The following is a 22,306-nucleotide window of genomic DNA, read 5'->3' as shown; positions in this document are numbered from 1 at the left end:
TGTGCGTGTGTGGATGTGTCGTGTCTGTGTCTGTGTGTGTGTGCATTTTTCTGTAAGTGTGTATGTGTATATTTCTGTATGTTTGTATGTGTACATTTCTGTAAGTGTGTATGTGTATATTTCTGTAAGTGTGTATGTGTACATTTCTGTAAGTGTGTATGTGTATATTTCTGTAAGTGTGCATTTCTGTTCGCCCACCTCCCTGTTGACACTTGGTGAATTTGAAACCCTGACTCCCCCTCAGGTCTCAGGTCAGATGTTCCAGGTTTAGAGGCTACTGTTTCTAGACTGCAGGCACTGCAGTAGACTGAATCTTTAGTAAACCTATCTCTCGACTTAAACATGTATTATGTTGTTGAGGAGGGAGGGAGAAGAAACGAGGTGAGGGCAGGGAGGTATATGAGAAGGTGTGACAAGACGAGAGAAGGACCCCCTCCTTCTCTCGTCTTGTCACACCTTCTCATATACCTCCCTGCCCTCACCTCGTTTCTTCTCCCTGGGGTCTTTAGTGTAATGTTTAGTGTCTATTTTTTGTTTATTATCTATTTCACTTGCTTCGGCAATGTAAACATAATGTATCCATACCAATAAAGCTCCTTAAATTGAATTGAGAGAAAGAGAGTCATACTGACTCTTAGGTAGCTAGTGGCTTCTCCAGAGAGGTCATAAAAGAAAGAGAGAGAGTAGAAAGAGGGAGAGAGAGAAAAAAGGAGAGGGAGGGAAAGCCAAACAGACACACAGAAAGCCCTGACTGCATCATCCAGGACTCCTCGGGCCTCTTGAGTAGAAGAAACAATATCATCTAATCTTGGATTTCTGACTGCAGGGAAGCCATTTTGTGTCAAACTGTGACTTGTAACTGCAAAGTACAAGAGTACTAAGTACTGCAACTGGTCCAGGGGCAAATCCGAAATGGCACCATATAGGAATATTATTAATAGTGTTCCCTAACACCTGGCCAAAAGTGTTTCAGTTAATATATAGTAGGGAATAGGGAGCCATTTGGGAGTTGGGACAAAGCCTAGGTCAATCCAAACTCTGGCCATCGAACTTCAAGACTCAATGACGTCCGATCCAAAGGTCACTAAGCCCTGCCACTCAAAATGAAACCTGAAAACCCAACAACACCCCTGCAGAGCTCACCACCGCCGGTCCCATCCCCGTCGTTAACCTGTGAAGACGGGATTACAGGATGTCTAATTGGCGTTGCTGCGGTGACGACTGTAAAGCGGCGGGGTAACTGACTGTAGCCAAGAGATAAGGTTACCGGGACAATGCAGCATGCTGTCTCAGAGCCAGTAATCTCTCCCCTCCTCCTCCTTCCCTCGTTCTACCCACCAGCCACCCCTATGGCTGTAACCAGTGAGTCAACAGGTGGGCGTGTCAGAGCCGTCTTCAAATCAGGCCCACAGGTGAAACAGCAACGCTAACCGAGGAGGGTATTTTGGGTGGGTTGGTCACACACACCTCTACACACACACCCCTCTCTACACACACACCTCTCTACACACACACACCCCTCTACACACACACCTCTACACACACACACCCATCTCTACACACACACACCTCTACACACACACACACACACCTCTACACACACACACACACACATCTCTACACACACACACACCCATCTCTACACACACACCTCTCTACACACACACACCTCTCTACACACACACCCATCTCTACACACACACCCATCTCTACACACACACACACACCTCTACATACACACACCTCTACACACACACACACACACACATCTCTACACACACACACACCCATCTCTACACACACACACACCTCTCTCTCTCTACACACACACACACCCCTCTTTAAACACACACACCACACACACCTCTCTCTACACACACACCCTCTCTCTCTACACACACCCCTCTTTACACAAACACACACACCTCTCTACACACACACACGCACACACACCTCTCTACACACACACACACACACACACCTCTCTACACACACACACACACACACCTCTCTCTACACACACACACACACACACACACACACACACACACACACACACACACACACACACACACACACACACACACACACACACACACACACCTCTCTACACACACACACAACTCTCTACACACACACACACACACACCTCTACACACACACACACACACACACACACACAGCTCTCTACACACACACACACACACACACACCTCTACATACACACACACCTCTACACACACACACACACACCTCTCTACACACACACACACACACCTCTACATACACACACACCTCTACACACACACACACACCTCTCTACACACACACACACCTCTACATACACACACACCTCTACACACACACACACACCTCTACACACACACACACACACCTCTACACACACACACACACACACACCTCTACACACACACACACCTCTCTACACACACACCTCTCTCTACACACACACACACACACACACACATACCTCTCTCTACACACACACACCTCTCTACACCCACACACCTCTCTACACACACACACACCTCTCTACACACACACACCTCTACACACACACACACACACACACACACCTCTCTACACACACAGCTCTACACACACACACACACACACACACACACACACACACACACACACGCACACACACACACACCTCTACACACACACACAACTCTCTACACACACACACCTCTCTACACAAAAGGTATCAGTTGTAAGGACTTACACATTAAAGGACATAATGACGATCAACTAGTTAGAGAGCTGACTGGGAGGAAGTCCTCAGTTGGTTTATGTTAATGTCTGGGCATGTCTGCCTTAGAGGGAAATGTGGCGGCTCTCCGTGGTCGTGCCTAGGCTTGACATTTACATGCCACTTCTGCTATCAGAATGCAAAGATCACATTGAAAAGACGGGTCTAGACGCACAAAAGTGTCTTTGTGGTGTGATTGTGTTCAGATCTGTCTGACCACTTCAGGAGGTGGTCAGGGCTGCATTGTGTGTGGATCTCTCCTCAGTCTGGACACAATCAGGCTACCGAAAGCGCACACAGTGGGCGACGTCATCATCACTCCTCCCACAAGTCTCCAGAAAACTTGTGTTTTGGGACCGAGAGGCACCTTTTCATTATAACGTTGGAGGAAATACGTTGAGGCACGTGTTTGCTGGCCTCATAAATGCTAGCCAGCGAGCTTTTCACTTAGAAAAACTATTTTTTGTTTGGCTAAGAGTTCATCCGTTTGCAATCCTTTTAGCGTTCCTTGCAACTACATAAGTAAGCTACATAGGTAAGCTACATAGGTAAGCTACATAGGTTAACTACATAGGTAAGCTACATAGGTAAGCTACATAGGTTAACTACATAGATTAGCTACATAGATTAGCTACATAGGTAAGCTACATAGGTTAACTACATAGGTAAGCTACATAGGTTAGCTACATAGGTTAGCTACAGTAGTTAGCTACATAGGTTAGCTTCAGTAGTTATCTACATAGGTTAGCTACAATAGTTATCTAAATAGGTTAGCTACATAGGTTAGCTACATAGGTAAGCTACATAGGTAAGCTACATAGGTTAACTACATAGGTAAGCTACATAGGTTAGCTACATAGGTTAGCTACATAGATTAGCTACATAGGTAAGCTACATAGGTTAACTACATAGGTAAGCTACATAGGTTAGCTACATAGGTTAGCTACAGTAGTTAGCTACATAGGTTAGCTTCAGTAGTTATCTACATAGGTTAGCTACAGTAGTTATCTACATAGGTTAGCTACATAGGTTAGCTACAGGAGTTAGCTACATAGGTTAGCTACAGTAGTTAGCTACATGAGTTAGCTACATAGGTTAGCTACATAGGTTAGCTACATAGGTTAGCTACAGGAATTAGCTACATAGGTTAGCTACATAGGTTAGCTACATAGGTTAGCTACATAGGTTAGCTACAGTAGTTAGCTACTGCCATCAGTTGTTGCGTTATCATATTTAGCCTATTCTACTGTTGGTAGAATGCATAGTGGCGTTGTAATATAACACAGGAAAAGGGAATCCGGACACACTGTGGACATGGTAGACACATGTAAATGTAGTGGTAGACACATGACTCTGAAAACCTCAATCTCCCTGCTATTGTTCCCAAAAATTCTTCCTTTCTTTCCGTCTCTTTTCCTAGTCACTTCCCTTTCATATCCTCCCCCCTTCCACTCTCTCTGAATCTCTCTCAACCACTCACTCTTCTGTTCTTTCTGTCTCTTTTCCTATTCACTTCCCTTTCATATCCTCCCCCCTTCCACTCTCTCTGAATCTCTCTCAACCACTCTTCTGTTCATTCCATCTATTTTCCCACCGCTTCCTTCCTCTCGGTTATCTCCCGTCCCTCCATCTCTGTCCTCCTGTGGTTCTCTTCTCTCCCCCTGTCGCCCCTCCATCTCTGTCCTCCTGCGGTTCTCTTCTCTCCCCCTGTCGCCCCATGCAGTGCTGGGACAGCTGTAGAAGACCCAGCCTTCCTGTGTGACCCACTCTGTCATATTCCTCTCTGCTGCCATTTGCATTAGTTATCTCTCCTCTCTTCCCTTCACTCATCGCCCTCTCCCTCGCAACCTTATTGCTAACATGTTTTACTGAGGACGCCGGACGCATACTGACACGCTGCAATCATCACGGTCGCTGCACCACGTGAAGTCAAGTGCAAATGTGATTTGGAGCTGCATTAAAGTCGTTTATGAATATTCAGGAGTATGCTAAAAAACAACAAGCCCGTCCGTCGCATATGTTGGGTGGATGTTGTTAGACTGCCTAAGAAAGGCCAGTCATTTTGTGCCGTGATTGCTGGCAATATGCGAGGTGCAATACTCAAGTACTTGGTTATTTCTAGTTAAAATGTATTGTTAAACTGAGATTAATTTCAAGACCTACAGTATGAGCTCACTATAGAGAGCAGAACACATCCTTGGGAAGCCACTCGGACAGAGAGGCTATTTATTGCTCACAGAGCAACCGCAACGGGGAACAAATTACACTGAGAGCAAGCACTTCCTCTCCCTCTCCTCCCATCTCTCTCTACTCTTGGGCCAACGACGACAACAACAGCAGTGGGTACTACAAACGGCGTGATTGAAAATGGCTAGGTCAAAGCGCTGCCGGCTTTGGAATTCCCTATTGAGTGGGGGGATTTTGAGAAATTGTCCCGGGATGACTCACCACAAAAGGACATCAATCCTACTGAGCCAGACCGTTTAGAAACCGGGGAGGAAGGAGGGAAGGAGGTCGGTCTCATGATCACACATTTCTATTCCCCCCTTATCTGGCAGAAAGAGGTTAATCCTCCCCAACCACCCCGTCCCCAACCACCCCCCTACCCGTCCCAAAGGTACTACGGACCAAAGGTGACGAAAACAATGCAACATGGTCGTTACCCTCGGTAAGAGCGTCCTATTTACCTGGCCTGACCCTCATCTCTCAAGGCAAAATTGAGAACTTCTTGGGAAATGGGTTTGACAAATCTCTGGAGCTAGTAGACGTCAGATACAACAACAGCAGCGAGGTGGGAGGTTTAAGGGCTGATGGACAAACAGACAAACACAGAGAAAGATGGAATCACACACAGAGAGAAAAACAATCATGTTTTTGTGGTTGGTTCACTGGGTCGGCCATTGTCGTGGATTCTACACCTATCAGTCAACATTGGTTGAGAAGTGACGAGGGCGGACTATTGACTCTGAAGTGGCCCAAGGAATAGGCAGTCCACAAAAGCATGTGTCTCTCAGTGTGTCATTGTTCGCTCTATCTGTCCTTCGCCACTGTCCCTCTCATTTTAAATGTACATTTTGGTCATTCAGCAGATGCCCTTCTCCAGAGTGACTTACAGTAGTACATACATTTCCCCCGTGGGAATCCAACCCACAACCCTGACGTTGTAAGCACCAAGCTCCACAAACTGACCCACGCTCCACCAACTGACCCACGCTCCACCAACTGACGCACGCTCCACCAACTGACCCACGCTCCACCAACTGACCCACGCTTCACCAACTGACCCACGCTCTACCAACTGACCCACGCTCCACCAACTGACCCACGCTCCACCAACTGACCCACGCTCCACCAACTGACCCACGCTCTACCAACTGACCCACGCTCTACCAACTGACCCACGCTCTACCAACTGACCCACGCTCTACCAACTGACCCACGCTCTACCAACTGACCCACGCTCCAACAACTGACCCACGCTCCACCAACTGACCCACGCTCTACCAACTGACCCACGCTCCACCAACTGACCCACGCTCCACCAACTGACCCACGCTCTACCAACTGACCCACGCTTCACCAACTGACCCACGCTCTACCAACTGACCCACGCTCCACCAACTGACCCACGCTCCACCAACTGACCCACGCTCCACCAACTGACCCACGCTCTACCAACTGACCCACGCTCCACCAACTGACCCATGCTCCACCAACTGACCCATGCTCCACCAACTGACCCACGCTCCACCAACTGACCCACGCTCTACCAACTGACCCACGCTCCACCAACTGACCCACGCTCCACCAACTGACCCACGCTCCACCAACTGACCCACGCTCTACCAACTGACCCACGCTCCACCAACTGACCCACGCTCCACCAACTGACCCATGCTCCACCAACTGACCCATGCTCCACCAACTGACCCACGCTCCACCAACTGACCCATGCTCCACCCAAGTAGCTTCCTCTCTACCTTTTGTTTCTATTCTCCTGCAGTGACGCGGTAACCTTGGTTTGGCACCTGGATTCCCAAAAGTATTCCTTATCCTTTCTCTGAAGGGGATTGCCACCTGGGACTCTCATTTCAGCACTCCACTGATCCCTCCACTCACCACCTCCAAACCCTCCTCTGACACAAGGCTGGATGGCCAGTCGTCCTCGAAACAAGGACGGCCAATCGTCCTCTGAAACAAGGATGGCCAACCCTCCTCCTGTAGAGCTACTGAGTGTGCAGGCTTTTGCTCCAGCCCTTCTAACTCACCTGATTCAGCCAATCAAGGTCCTGATGAGCAGTGGATTCATTTGAATCGGTCCTGTTAGAACAAGGCTGGAACAAAAACCTGCAAAGCCAGTATCTCTCCAGTAGCAGCAGTGACCACTAGCCATCCTAAAACCACTACCCCACTGAACATCTGGGTCGGATGAAAAGGGTCCATTTCAATGTCTGGATCCATCTTAGATAGACATGCAGAGAACGGCAAATGAAAATCAAATGCATAGATGGCAATAGGGTTTTTGAAGAGACTGGGCCTGACTGTGTGAGGGGAGGATGGCATACGGAAGAGAGAGGCCACTGGGAAGAGTGTACCTGAATGACAGCAGATACTTGGAGCACGCTGAGGTGTAACCCCTTACATATGATTCAGGGATGATGTATGGGGCATAATGGGGCGGCAAAGTCCCTGTGAGAGCCAGCGTGAGGACAGTATATACAGTACCAGACAAACGTTTGGACACACCTACTCATTCAAGGGGATTTCTTTATTTTGACTATTTTCTACATTGTAGAATAAATCTATGAAATAACACACATCATCTAAAATAACACATGGAATGCCGTAACCAAAAACAAATGAAAATGTATTTTATAATTGAGAATGATCAAAGTAGCCACCATGTAGCATGTAGAAAATAGTCAAAATAAAGAAAAACTCTTGAATGTGTAGGTGGGTCCAAACTATTGACTGGTCCTGTAGATATCACTGTTTCCCCTATCTACATTTAGCAGGGGCGCAACACACTGTCGCCTCCAAAAAACAACATCTATTTTAATATAATACAGACGTATACATGCGTATTACATTTAGGGGCACAGATGATGTATGGGGCATAATGGGGCCGAGGACCATGAAGACCGGATATGGATATCCCCGTTTCCCCTATATGCACGCTGCCGCCGCTGCAGAAAACAATCTTAGGGGAAACCCTGGCTATAACACCAGACTCAGGAAAGGACAGAGCCCATGTCAGGTTGACAGGAGCTGTTGGGCGTACACTGTTCTCCAGGGAGCGACATCCTAGGCATTAACCTGGGGAGCTAATGCAAGTGTTCAGATCTCAAACAAGGTTATTCATAATATGAGCATGGTTCACTAAACCGACTCTGTTACACGGTGAAGGGGGAAGAGCGTCACTCTTTCAGGTCATGTACAGTATAATTACACACTGTGGCTAGGCTAGTATTAACGTCTCCCTCACCATTCACTCCCCACACCATCTGACTCTCCCTCGCTCTTCCTTTTCCTCCTGCTGCCATTCCATTGGCAGGTACATGTATCTGTTCTATAACCCCTCCCTCTCTCTCTGATAATCACATCTACTAGGCCTGTCTGTTCCCTCTCTCCTTCTCTTCCTCCCTCCCTGATAATCACATCTACTAGGCCTGTCTGTTCCCTCCTTCCCTGATCCAGTGTTTATATTCCATTGCCCTTTCACCTCTCTCCTGTACTTCCTCCTCCCAGGGCATCAGCTAACTATTCACCTTCCTGTCAACTGCTACTTCAGTTTACCCATCTTCCAACCCCCAGGCCTCTGTGCAGTGGAAGCTCATGAGCGCGCACACTCACATACACACTTAAGAGATATCGCTTTTCCCAGTGCGGCTGGGTCATCACATCTCCACAGGCTGCTAGTCAGTCCGCCACGGTAGACCTGCTCCGCTTCTCTCGCTTCTCATCCATCTCTCTCTCCCTCCTGTATCTACTCCATTCCTGCTCAGCCTCTCTCCATATCTCCTCTCTCTCCATCCCACTCTCGTTCCTTTCCAACCCATTTCCTCCTGTAAGAGCAGCTGAATTCGGAATCTAAAGCAGAGAGCTCAGCAGCCTGGCGCTGCCCTGTAAGTCCCTCGTTATGCCTAGTTCCTTCAGAAGTCGGAGGCACGTCCAGGTTATCAGAGTGGTCATACAGTACAGACACGGCCCTTAATTAGCGCCCCTTATTACAAACCACTCACAGCGTCCAATTCCGGAGCTATGGAGATTTACTCATTAAAAAAAATGTGTGTTTTATTTGATATTGATGGCGACCGCAGTGCTGCCGGTCTACCTCGGAGATCGTTCATTTCTCTTTTGCTTAATTAAATAAGAGAGGAAAAGGAAACTTCTGGAGAATCGTGATGAACATTTGAAGTATGAAATCGTACCAGTTCATGGCACTTCAATCACTCTAAACCTTATCCGTAGAGCTCAATGTGGGTGAATATGACACACAGAATAAAAACCGTAGCCTGTCATGTTATTTAGATGCTTCACTTTAACTGCAAGCATTTTGATAATAGTGCTTCCCTGTACCCTGCGGGGCATGTGAGAGAAAAGAAGGCTTTGATTATCTTGATGAATGTGCATTTTGTCAAGAGATGAAGTTCACACCCTCGTTGCTTTTATTCCTCCCCCGATCTGGAAACATGGCACGTTGAAACTACTGACAATCTCTAGAGCTCCGTTCAGACACAAAATGGCTCCTTGTGCCTTTTGTCTGTACGACAACCACACGACAACCGTACCTCTCTCATAATCAATTAGCTTTGTAGTGGTGGCGGATTGGGAGAGTCCCCGCAGTGCTTGTTGCCTCTTGTTTAACGGCCCGGAGGTGGGATTTGACTATAGCTGAGATGTCCCTGGTAGACAGCACTTTCCTCTTCTCTTTTATTTCCCTCCTCCCTCGTTCCCTCGTTCTCTCCTGCGCTCCTCCATGATTGCAGGGGAAGCACATCGGGCCCCTGTCTGTTTACACCCGTCCTCTCTATTACTGGCCACCACTGCAACGAAAGTCCCCCTCTGTAGCCGCCGACCGTCCTTTTATTATGCCACGTTTATAACCATATCAAACCGTTGAGCTCAATAAACAGGGTGGCTGCGGTGGCCCTCCTCGGGGGTAACTGGCGCTGAAGGCTGGATCTGCTGCTGAGGTGGCAGGTCGATGGAGGCAATGGACGGAAGAGCTTCTTTTGGCGGCAAACGCAACATCGCAAGAGAGACTGAGTTAAATAGAGAGAGAGAGCGAGAGAGAGACTGAGTTAAATAGAGAGCGAGAGAGAGACTGAGTTAAATAGAGAGCGAGAGAGAGACTGAGTTAAATGGAGAGCGAGAGAGAGCGAGAGAGAAAATATGAGTTAAATAGAGAGAGCGAGAAAGAGACTGAGTTAAATAGAGAGGGCGAGAGAGAGAGAGACTGAGTTAAATAGAGAGCAAGAGAGAGCGAGAGAGAGAATGAGTTAAATAGAGAGCGAGAAAAAGACTGAGTTAAATAGAGAGAGCGAGAGAGAGACTGAGTTAAATAGAGAGCCAGAGAGAGCGAGAGAGAGCGAGAAAGAGACTGAGTTTAATAGAGAGAGCGAGAGAGAGACTGAATTAAATAGAGAGCGAGAGAGAGAATGAGTTAAATAGAGAGAGCGAGAAAGAGACTGAGTTAAATAGAGAGGGCGAGAGAGAGAGAGACTGAGTTAAATAGAAAGGGCGAGAGAGAGACTGAGTTAAATAAAGAGAGCGAGAAAGAGAGAGACTGAGTTAAATAGAGAGAGCGAGAGAGAGACTGAGTTAAATAGAGAGGGCGAGAGAGAGAGAGACTGAGTTAAATAGAGAGAGCGAGAGAGAGACTGAGTTAAATAGAGAGAGCGAGCGAGAGAGAGACTGAGTTAAATAGAGAGGGCGAGAGAGAGAGAGAGAGAGACTGAGTTAAATAGAGAGAGCGAGCGAGAGAGAGACTGAGTTAAATAGAGAGGGTGAGAGAGAGATAGAGAGACTGAGTTAAATAGAGAGAGCGAGCGAGAGAGATACTGAGTTAAATAGAGAGAGCGGACGAGAGAGAGACTGAGTTAAATAGAGAGGGCGAGAGAGAGACTGAGTTAAATAGAGAGAGCGAGAGAGAGAGAGACTGAGTTAAATAGAGAGAGCGAGAGAGAGAGAGACTGAGTTAAATAGAGAGAGCGAGAGAGAGAGAGACTGAGTTAAATAGAGAGAGCGAGAGAGAGAAAGACTGAGTTAAATAGAGAGAGCGAGCGAGAGAGAGACTGAGTTAAATAGAGAGGGCGAGAGAGAGCGAGAGGACGGAGGGAGAGAGTTTTCCCACTGATGCCCATGTTTGTTTCTCCTATAGATATTTAACTGGACGGGGTCCAAAGCCCCCCCAACCAAAATCTATTCTAGAGCCTCTTCAACATTCCTGCCTATAGCTTAATGGAACATCCACTGCTAATTCATGACAATAGGGAATACAGGATATTGCACATGTTAAGTGGCTCATAAGCCAAAAATGAGCCTTTAAGCCCCAATGGGTACTTATTCCATGTATTATTACCATTTACTTAGCAAATGCTTAATCATGTATGTAACCAATGAGAGAACGGTAGGTTGAGAATAGTTAACCTTTTAATATGTTTCTATGCTAGAACGACCTCAAAGCTGTTTTTACTGGGGGCGGGTCAACACCAGTATTGTGATACTCGTTAGTATCACGGCAAGGAAACCAAACGTGACGCGGATTTCACTTCTTTGGGAAAACAGCCTCGACGTTGCACACTAACAAGCTGTAACACACTATTTTACATGCATGCTTTGTTTTACAAATGTTGCCATTGAAAAAATACTGCGATGTCATCACAGCCCTAGTTTCTACATCGAGATGTGTAGATTGGAACTTAAAGATGCAATCTGCTGAAATCGCTCCACCATTTCCTGGTTGCTAAAATTCTAACAGTTCGTTCAGTTTGTGACACAAAACAAGCAATGTATAGTGTAGAGAATCATTGTACCATCTAAACCGCTGTGAATTATGTTTCCAATAACAAAAAATATTGTATTTTCAGCTGTTTGAAACTGGTGAACAACACCCAAAGTAAAAGACTCAACAACTAAACTTAAGAACTGGGAGCATAGAAGTAGCACACATAGAACAGATCTACAGATTCTTAGACTTGCTTTCAATGCGAATGACATATCTATAACTAACATTTCTATGTCCATTTGTTCGGTTCGACCAAAAAGTGACACATTGCAGCTTTAAAAGACACAAAGTCACAACAAGTTTCCACGAGCGTTTAGCATCACCTCTCCCAGCACACACATCCTGCAGTCCTGACAGAATGAACGTTTGACAGGGGGTAGAAGGGAACTGTTGTCGAAGGCTCCACTGCTCCAGAATTCAACTGGGAGAAAATAAACCATGTGAAGTGATACAGATGCAGAGAGACACAGCCTTGTGTTGGACCCAAACAAGTTCCCCTCCGCCCCAAAACTAAGGAGGGGAGAGAGGTCGCTGTTGGCTGCAGGTTTACCGTGGCCAATTACAGAATGTCAATTAGTAGCTGTGATTTGGTTATCGCCTCAGAGTATCAACTACTAAGCAACTCAATTTATGATTTGGAGGCCATAGTCTATTGTTTCACGGCCAAGTCCATCTTCACATGAGGCGATATAATGCAGTCTCTAGCAGACACTAATCAACTGAAGTTGAATATTCAAATCGAGTGGAGATACAGACAAAAACACAAGACCCTCCCAAAGAATATAAACACTCACTTGTTTACAAAGTGGGATCTTTTAAATCACGCTGTTTGGTTAAAAGAATTTTGACTTAGCGTCGGCCCTCCTGAATGCTAATGGCAACTGAAATGTCACCGCATTTAACCAAAAAAGCTAAAGTAATAAAAAAGTTTTAAAACGATGCAAGTGCCGTTCATCTATTATTTTGTGACTCGGGCAAAAATGTCACCGCTTACTTTTAGAAGATTCATCCAAATGTTACCGGCGTTTTCCCATTTATTGGGAGTCGCTCGGTGCACCAAAGTGGCATTTAGCATTTAGCATTCGCCTGAACCTTTTATGCAAACTCTAATTTATCATGTTTGATTTGCATATGCCTTTGTGTGGCGCATAAACCTGCCTGTCACTCTTAGGACATGGCAGGCTGGCAGACAGCCACCTCTGGGGGAGGCAGGTGATTATTAATGCAATCAGTCCAGGGAGGGGGGCTCGCCTTGCTTTCCTCCCCAACACACCCGTCTCTCTCCCTGGCTCTGTGCCAGAGACACGTCTTTGGGATGTCGGCGCTATGACGCTGACAGCTCTGGCTACAAGGACAGTCGACCGGCCGGTCGGTAACGCGAACAGGGCTTGGTCTTCAGATGACCACGGTTGCTGTAGCCAAACTACAGCGGGAGTTCTCTCTAACCTCTGCCTTCTCGAGGGCCTCCAATAAGGGCAGCCTGGAGAACATCTCTGGCACGGGAGCAAACGGAGCAGGCGGAAAGGGAGAGAGGGAGGCGGAAAGGGAGAGAGAGCATTAGAGATGAATAAAGGATCGTTGGAAATATCTGTGCCAGTCAGAACGAAGGAGACACAGGGCACTGGGTTCACCCCCGCCCCCCTTCTCTGCCCTGGGTTGTGAAATGAAGAGATGTTCCCCCTAATGAAGGACCGGAGGAAGGAAGGAGAGTTTGTATACACTTTAATGTGTCTCTCGCCCCATTGGAGGCTCGCAGAGACTTGCCCCGGCGTGTCTGGCGCCGGGCTGATAAGACTTATCCTGCTCGACAGACCGTTTTCGTCAGGGGGACAGCACCCGCACCTTTTTCTCCCGTCGGGACCGGGATCATCTTTTCCCCGGTGGGAGTGATGGCGTCCTGTCGTTGACAACGCGCAGATAAAAAACGATCGAAGATGTCTCGTGGCGTTCAGAGTCGTTGTGGGGGCTTCGGCGTGGATGGAGGGGTGAGAGGAGGGAGGGACAGGGGGAAGGGGCAGATCAGTGGAGGGGTGGACAGGTGATGAAGGGAGGGATATAGATGGAGGTATGGCAGGGGGATTTAAGCTCTTCATAATCTTCGGCAGAAGCAACACGTGATAAACATGGAATCAAAAGGGTGTGTACTGCTAGATTCATACAAGTAACACAATGACCTCCCTCGTTCAATCCCGTAGGCCCTCAGTTTAAATAACAAGGGCTGGTTCCCTCACCAGGTCTAGAAAGCATTCTCAATGAAAAATGTGTTTAGTCCAGGAACAGGCTTAATCTGGTTCCAGAAAACAGGCCCTGAAATAGGTTCTGCTGAATGATATTAATGGTAATATATATAGGGAAGTGTCCAAATCATTGTTGCATCATCAAAAAGGTAGCCACATATGAGTGCCTTCTCAAACCTCGAAACCAACCTGAAAACAAAAATACACTTTAATCACTCATCTCCGGGACTTGGAGGACTGTTTTTCTCTGATTAATGGAGCAGAGAATGCATTTTCGCAAGAATGTCAAGTCACACACCATCAAGAGAGAGAGAGGGGCCCGGCCCCTCCCTTCGATTCAGAGTTACTGCCAGGGAAATGAGTTGGAAAATGTCAAAAAAAAGGGGGGGGGGACGGAAATGTCTGGGGTTCAAGGCATCCATCACCAGAATGGCTGGCTGACAATGTACTGTTATCAATTATTCATAACCCTGGTAGGTAATGAAAGAAATCACAACAACAACCCCCCCTCTGACAACCAATTACAGATGGCACTGTTGTGGCTTAGTTGTGGAGGGTGTGTGTCTGTGTGCCCTTCCTCCTCCCAACCCTGTTCAGAATCATTCTCCTCTTAACACTGGTGCCACTGCAATGGGACACGGTCTGTAATGTTGATATATCACGTAACTTCCCCCTATAGCCCGGGGCACCAGGCCTTGCTGACATGGACAATCCTTTTCGCAATGCTTCCAGGGCACAATACAAATCATCCCTCATCTCTGGCTCGGGCCTAAACATGGCTGCCGAGACACCTTAGCATTAGCTATGATAATAATAACAGCACCACTGGGATGCTGATGTTTCAGAGTCCAGTCAGAGCATAGAGGTTTCCATTAGGCCATCATTCCTAATTTATTACGCTGAGCGAGAGAACGAGAGAGAACGAGACAGGCAGAGACCGAGGAGAGTGCGTGAGAGCGAGAGAAAGAGAGCGATAGAGAGAGAGAGAGAGTTTGAGAGAAAGAGAGAGAGCGAGAGAAAGAGAGCGATAGAGAGAGAGAGAGAAAGAGTTTGAGAGAAAGAGAGAGAGCGAGAGAAAGAGAGCGATAGAGAGAGAAAGAGAGAGAGAGAAAGAGAGAGTTTGAGAGAAAGAGAGAGAGAGAAAGAGAGTTTGAGAGAAAGAGAGAGAGAGAGAGAGAGAGAAAGAGAGAGAGAGAGAGAGAGAAAGAGATTGCAAGATAAAGAGAAGAGAGGGCGAGTAGAAAAGAAAGAGGATAAATCACCTTACCAAGACTAACGCTGCATTCACAGAATCACAACAGCTCAAAACCAACTCGATGGGTCACCGCGGACGTGCTCACCCATCAACTCCACACGCCAGCCCCCGTGTGGCGCCCCCGCACAACGTCATCGTTTTTGAGCGGGCATACGAGGGTACGGAGCCCAGAGATGAATACGCAGAGAGTCGTGGTGCACTTATAACTCCAATCGTGCTGAGTCCTTCGTCTCATTGTCAGAATGTATACAGAGGTAGGATCTTCATTTGGGCCAGTTTGCTACAGCAGGGAAAGTTTCCTTCAGCAACAGGAAATGTGAATTATTATGTGGATCATAATACATTGAATAGGTTGTAGGGATTGATACATTTTAAGTTAATGCAAATCACGTGTGAAATGTTAAAGTGGAAATGACAAACTTTAGAAGCCTTTTTAAACCATGACTACACTACAAGTCTGCAAATCCTGCTATGCAGGAAAATTCTCATCAACAAAAGTACGATCAAATTAAGATCCTACTTCTGTATATGAGGGGCTACACTCTGTATGCTACCTCAGCCCGATGAGATGAACATGCTGAGAGGGAGGGAGGGAGAGAGAACGTGAGAGAGAAAGAGATGAGAGAGATGAGAGCAAGCAAGATAAGAGCGAGAGTGAGAGATGAGAGAGAGCGAGCTAGCAAGATGAGAGAAGACAGAGGAGAGAGAGAGAGAGAGAGAGAGAGAGAGAGAGAGAGAGAGAGAGGAGACCAGACCAGCGTGAAACCCCATCTCTGTCCATGCGCGTCCAACCACATGCATCACACAGCGCTGGCGGTTTCTGCTTTTAGCATTTAACTAACTCCATCCAACACCCAGTAGGCGCACCACTCAAAGGAACCATGGACTCAGCATGGACAAGGCTTCAACCAATACGGCTCTAAGAGCAGAAAAGGGTCTCCCTCACTCCCTCATTGTGTCCCAAATGGCACCCTATTCCCTACATAGTGCACTACTTTTGACCACCACCCTATAGGTAACAGGGCGCCATTTGGGAACACACGTCCCTCCCTCCCTGACTGTTCAGTGGGTAATGTCTATCTGCTAATAGGAGAAAACACAGTCAGTGCGTAGGTGTGTTGGACTCAAGTTGACACATTGTTCTTCTAGCTCTTCCACAGCAATAATCTTAACCTCCTTCAAACTCTTTCGAGTGTGAGACCAAGGCTGAGTCCCTGGGGAGAAGGACTGCAGTCGAACGCATTGTTCTGACTAGCGGGACAGCATGGCTCTCGAATCACAATCATGTTTTCAGGCGTTCTCTTCATACCTGGAGCGATGAGGAGATAGGCCTATATATAGGTCTAAGTCTACATACAGGATGTATAGGGAGAACATGTTTGTTCTCAAGCCCTTGATAAGGCTTTGTGGATCAGTATTGCTCCGGGGCTCGGGGTAAGGTTGAAAAGTTACCGGTAATTTACCAAAGTTACCGGAATCCTCAGTAGTGTTGGTACTTAGCAGGTAATTTATGGTAACTTTGGTAATTTACACTTCAATCATTTTTTTTTCGTCCATTAGTTTCTAGTGGATAGAACATATGTTTCAAGAGAAAATAGCTGAGGCTAATTAATGAAAAAAGCAATGAATCAACAATGGCGTTATTTAAAATGAACCCTGCATCTCTTCCAAGCATGGACTTTCTTCACAACTGCCACCAGTTTGGCTCCAAAACAAAGACAGAAACCCTCATATTAAACACCAACGGTATTCACTAAGTTGACGGTATATATTTACAATAATATTTTACAGCTTTGTCATTCTATTTCTTGATTTTTTTTAATCATCTTATTTGATGATGTGATATATTTTACATGGATCAGGCCACTCAGAGCCAGAGATAATTTGAAGTACCAAAAAAGGCCAATAGATGTCATCTGTTAAAATTCACCCCCAAAATCCCCAAAATCACCAAAATTCTGGCAGTTCACTGATCAAAATCAAAAGTTTCCCATAACATACCCTCCCTTTACAACCTTAGCTGGGAGAAAAGGTGGAGCCTGGTGCAGCCCTATTGGATTGAACAGCACTGCTATAGGGCCTATAAAGTTACTCTGGGAAAACAAAAATAAGTGATGGCACAAAAACAGTGACGCTGTGCTTTATCCCAATCCCCAGCTGGTCCCGGGGAGCCAGAACTGCTTACAGTGTCCTTTCAGTCCCCATTTCCATTAGGCAGACATAAAATGGGGGGGAAAGTATCATATTTAGTTTCTGTGATGAACGGTGTACCATCAAACTGACATAAATATACCTCACTGTGACTATTTCCCCTCCTTTGGTCTATTCCAATACTCTCCGCAAACCCCCCCCCCCCCCCCCCCTTTCCAAAACACTCCAGGGAGAAGTGAAACCTGGGCTTTCGACAAATATATTAAAGACTTTTGAGACAGTGCCTCAGAAATACTGCGGCCCTCAGCGCTCTGGGGTCTCGCGCCAACACTCGCAGGGGCGATTTGGAGAGCGGGCCGTGATGCCGCCGGGGCGAGCTAGCAGAATGCAAAGTTGCTGCTTCGCCGCTTTACCCCATTTGGGCTCAATAAGATCTTCCGCCCCCACAGTTTCTGCCTGAGGGAGGTCACAGAAAGATCATATTTTCTCACAGCCAGACAAGGCGCTATTTCTCTCCACTAGTCCCCAACGTGCAGCTAGCGAACTAGCAGGGCCGCCTGTCCGCCTGCCTGCCACCCTGCATTAACACAGCAGAGAGAAATGAAGGGAGACTAGCTAGGAAAGAAGGAAGGGGAGGCATGTACAGCTGTTGTAGAAACAAGAGGGTAGTAGTGGAGTTCTATACAAATGCATGTGTATCAATGGGAAGTACATATTGAGAGACACAGACTCTGCCACTATGGCTTGTAGATTGAAAATATTTTAGCATAGGTCTATGTTATCACAAATTGCCTGGTGCCAGATCCATTTGTGCCCTTGCCAATCCATTACTGTCATTGTCAAACCAAGCATGACAATGAGTGACAAGAAGTTGGAATGATAGCACAAACAGACAGACTGGAATTCAGGCTAGCAAACAGACAGTTGTGAGTTCAAATGAAGTACAGTCGGGCACATGTAGCTTGAATTCTAATTAACATTCATTATTAATAGGTAGTGCCAAGCGATTAACCAACATTGTTTTTTTTCTGGTTATTAAACAACTAATTGACCTACATCGGTTCAATTACTTGAATTCCATTTAGTCATTTTTGGGGGAGAGTCCAACCCGCTGTTTCTCTAGTGATAAATAAAATCATTCACGAGAGAAATCAAGTCAAGAACTGTGGGACGCTGAGCTGAAGGGAGTTGTAGTTTCATTACACAAATATTCAACCTAGTTCAGTGCAGAAACGTAGAAATTAACTACGATGACCATAATCCATTGCACCTTTTTTTCACTGCTCGGACAGAGACGGACCAAAGAGGAAGAGGCGAAGTGAGAGGTTTCACTCTGGCCAAAATGTGTGCAAAATAAGCCTAATGTGTTTCTATGGCTTGTCGCCTGCTTTCCCACCTTTGATACAAAGACACCCATTGCTAGGGCGGAGACGTGAGCATCTCGTCATTATATACAGATCTCTGGAAAGACACACTTTTACGCCTGCTACGTTAGGTTAGATGTACACAGACCGCATGAGATAGTAATGTACACGATGACCAGAGGGACAGAGACAGTTCGAGAAAGTATGCCTCATCTACTTTGAAGAAGTAGTAAAATGATCGTCAGACAGCTCTGCAGCATACTTAGGCAGGCTAGCCTAGCTAAACAGGATGACTAAAGACAGTACAGTATGGGGAGGAGTTAACATTAGATGGTCTGGATGGCTGACTGTTACTGCCTGAGCAGAGATGAGGACTTTAAGGAATGAAAAATAGTCAAATAAAACAAAGACATATAAACAACTGAAATATTTAATTATTTTATAGTAATTTCCATTAAAAAAAGCTCTAAAATCATTGAAAAGTCATTATTTACTAATGCATTTAATGTTTAAAAAATGTATTGAAACCGAAAACCGTGAATATTGTTTGCCAATGACACAACAGTGGTAGGCCTGATCACCAACAACGACGAGACAGCATATAGGGAGACCTGGCCGTGTGGTGCCAGGACAACAATCTTATTTATTTGTAATATTGACAATTACAACAATACTGAATGAACACTTATTTTAACTTAATATAATACATCAGTAAAATCAATTAAGCCTCAAATAAATAATGAAACATGTTCAATTTGGTTTAAATAATGCAAAAACAAAGTGTTGGAGAAGAAAGTAAAAGTGCAATATGTGCCATGTAAGAAAGCTAACGTTTAAGTTCCTTGCTCAGAACATGAGAACATATGAAAGCTGGTGGTTCCTTTTAACATGAGTCTTCAATATTCCCAGGTAAGAAGTTTTAGGTTGTAGTTATTATAGGAATTACAGGACTATTTCTCTCTCTACCATTTGTATTTCATTAACCTTTGACTATTGGATGTTCTTATAGGCACTTTAGTATTGCCAGTGTAACAGTATAGCTTCCGTCCCTCTCCTCGCTCCTCCCTGGGCTTGAATCAGGAACACATCGACAACAGCCACCCTCGAAGCAGCGTTACCCATCGCTCCACAAAAGCCGCGGCCCTTGCAGAGCAAGGGGAACAACCACTCCAAGTCTCAGAGTGAGTGACGTTTGAAACGCTATTAGCGCTCACCCCACTAACTAGCTAGCCATTTCACATCGGTTACACCAGCCTAATCTCGGGAGTTGATAGGCTTGAAGTCATAAACAGCTGCTGGCAAACGCACGAAAGTGCTGTTTGAATGAATGCTTACGAGCCTGCTGCTGCCTACCATCGCTCAGTCAGACTGCTCTATCAAATCATAGGCTTAGTTATAACATGATAACACACAGAAATACGAGCCTTAGGTCATTAATATGGTCAAATCCGGAAACTATTATCTCGAAAACAAGACGTTTATTCTTTCAGTGAAATACGGAACCGTTCCGTATTTTATCTAACGGGTGGCAACCAGTCTAAATATTCCTGTTACATTGCACAACCTTCAATGTTATGTCATAATTACATACAATTCTGGCAAATTAGGCGGCCCGAACTGTTGCATATACACTGACTCTGCGTGCAATGAACGCAAGAGCAGTTTGTTATTGTTGTTATGAAAACTTGAAATCGGCCCTAATTAATCGGCCATTCCGATGAATCGGTCGACCTCTAGTCCAAACACACCAAGACAGTCATGAAGAGGGCACGACAAAACCTATTCCCCCTCAGGAGACTGAAATGATTTGCCATGGGACCTCAGATCCTCAAAAAGGTTGCATCACTGCTTGCTATGGCAACTGCTCGGCATCCGACCGCAAGGCACTGCAGAGGGTAGTGCGTACGGCCCAGTACATCACTGGGGCCAAGCTTCCTGCCATCCAGGAACTCTATAACAGGCGGTGTCAGTGGAAGGCCCTAAAAATGGTCAAAGACACCAGCCACCCTAGTCATAGACTGTTCTCTCTGCTACCACACAGCAAGCAATCCCAGAGCGCTAAGTCTATTTCCAAGAGGCTTCTAAACAGCTTCTACCCCCAAGCCATAAGACTACTGAACATTAAATAAAATGACTAGCCAGACTTTTTGCATTGCCACCCCCCTCTATAACGCTGCTGTCACTCTCTGTTAAAATCTATGCACAAGTCACTTTAATAACTCTACCCACATGTATATATTATCTCAATTACATCGACTAACCGATGCCCCTGCACATTGACTGTACCAGTACCCCCTGTATATAGCCTCGCTATTGTTATTTGTTACTTTCATTATTCTTTTTTTGTTTGTATATTTCTTAAAACTGCATTGTTGGTTAAGGGATTGTAAAGTAAACATTTCACTCTAAGGTCTACATCAGTTGTATTCGGCGCACGTGACAAATACAATTTGATCACCTAGGTCCCTCCGCGTTTCGTTATGTTTGCTTCCGTTTATGAAACAGAATGGGCGTAATGAATGCAACCCTGCCGTGTAATGATGACGTAGCCTAGGTATGCCCACTAGAGTTGATCAAAATAGCCTATCAGAATATAATCCTTGGCTAACAAAAAATGTATACATTCTGTTAAAACAATCAACTGTATGCAATGCGCCTGTATAATTTCGTATATATCCATTATTGTGTAAAGTTGGAGAACGCGCAGCGATAAATGAAAACATTTTGAGTCGTTCGGGACAACGGCCTCGGTCTGTATCTCGGCTCGAGCATCATTCTGGAGACGGTAAAGGTAGCCTATCGCTCTGCTGCACCTTGGTCCAAATTACGCCGCATAATCATACTGTTATGCTTTTGAAACGTGTTTATATAGAAACGCCGTTACCTCTTTCTTCTTCTGGCCTCCCCCCGAATGCAGGCATAGCAGCAGGATCAGTAACAGAGATGCAACCGGCAGGTTGAAAGGGAATCCCGAGGATACAGACGCCATGTTGGAAGATGCTCTTGCTGCGCTACACGTCTCTCTCGAATGTGATTGGCTACTGAAAGGGCCAATCAGGAAGTTTCTGAGAAAGCGTTTTACGGATGTTGCTGTCCATAAATAGAGCTCGCCCGCTTGTAGTCCTAAAACCTGAAAATAAATAACTCTACTTCGTTCACCCATTCCTTTGAGGAATGAATAGGAAAATAAGGTCTGTGTGCTTAACACACGCTTAGGATAATGAAGCCTTTATGTGCTGTATGTGTTTTATCTGATTACATAAATAATTCAAATTTCACAAAAGGTGACGTTAGCTGATGGAGATTATCTCATAGAACAAAATGTATAAGATCTAAGCCTGTGTTTACCACAAACCTTATTCCAAAACAAATGTTATTTGTCAAGTGCGCCGAATACAACCGGGAAATACTTACTTGTAAGCCCTTACAAGACCTTATGGTCGGTCGCATGTCGAGCAGTTGCCATACCAGGCGTTGATGCAACCAGTCAGGATGTTCTCGATGGTGCAGCTG

The 22,306-nt window shown here is 45.9% G+C and overlaps 1 protein-coding gene across 1 annotated transcript in view; it reads right to left on the bottom strand.

Annotated features, from left to right (window-relative positions):
* The window catches only part of LOC110534796 (tumor suppressor candidate 3), a 103,934-nt gene extending 82,088 nt beyond the window's left edge, over window positions 1-21,846 (bottom strand). The window contains exon 1 of the mRNA XM_036933870.1: window positions 21,678-21,846. Within this exon, the coding sequence (XP_036789765.1) occupies window positions 21,678-21,782 (105 nt within the window). The 5' untranslated portion in view covers window positions 21,783-21,846. The remainder of the gene's footprint in view (window positions 1-21,677) is intronic.
* Window positions 21,847-22,306: the final 460 nt, after the last annotated feature.

Source organism: Oncorhynchus mykiss, chromosome 10 (assembly GCF_013265735.2).
Source record: "Oncorhynchus mykiss isolate Arlee chromosome 10, USDA_OmykA_1.1, whole genome shotgun sequence".
NCBI classification, from domain to species: domain Eukaryota; kingdom Metazoa; phylum Chordata; class Actinopteri; order Salmoniformes; family Salmonidae; genus Oncorhynchus; species Oncorhynchus mykiss.
Note: the sequence above shows the minus strand (reverse complement) of the source record. Positions and strands in the feature narration are given on the sequence as shown.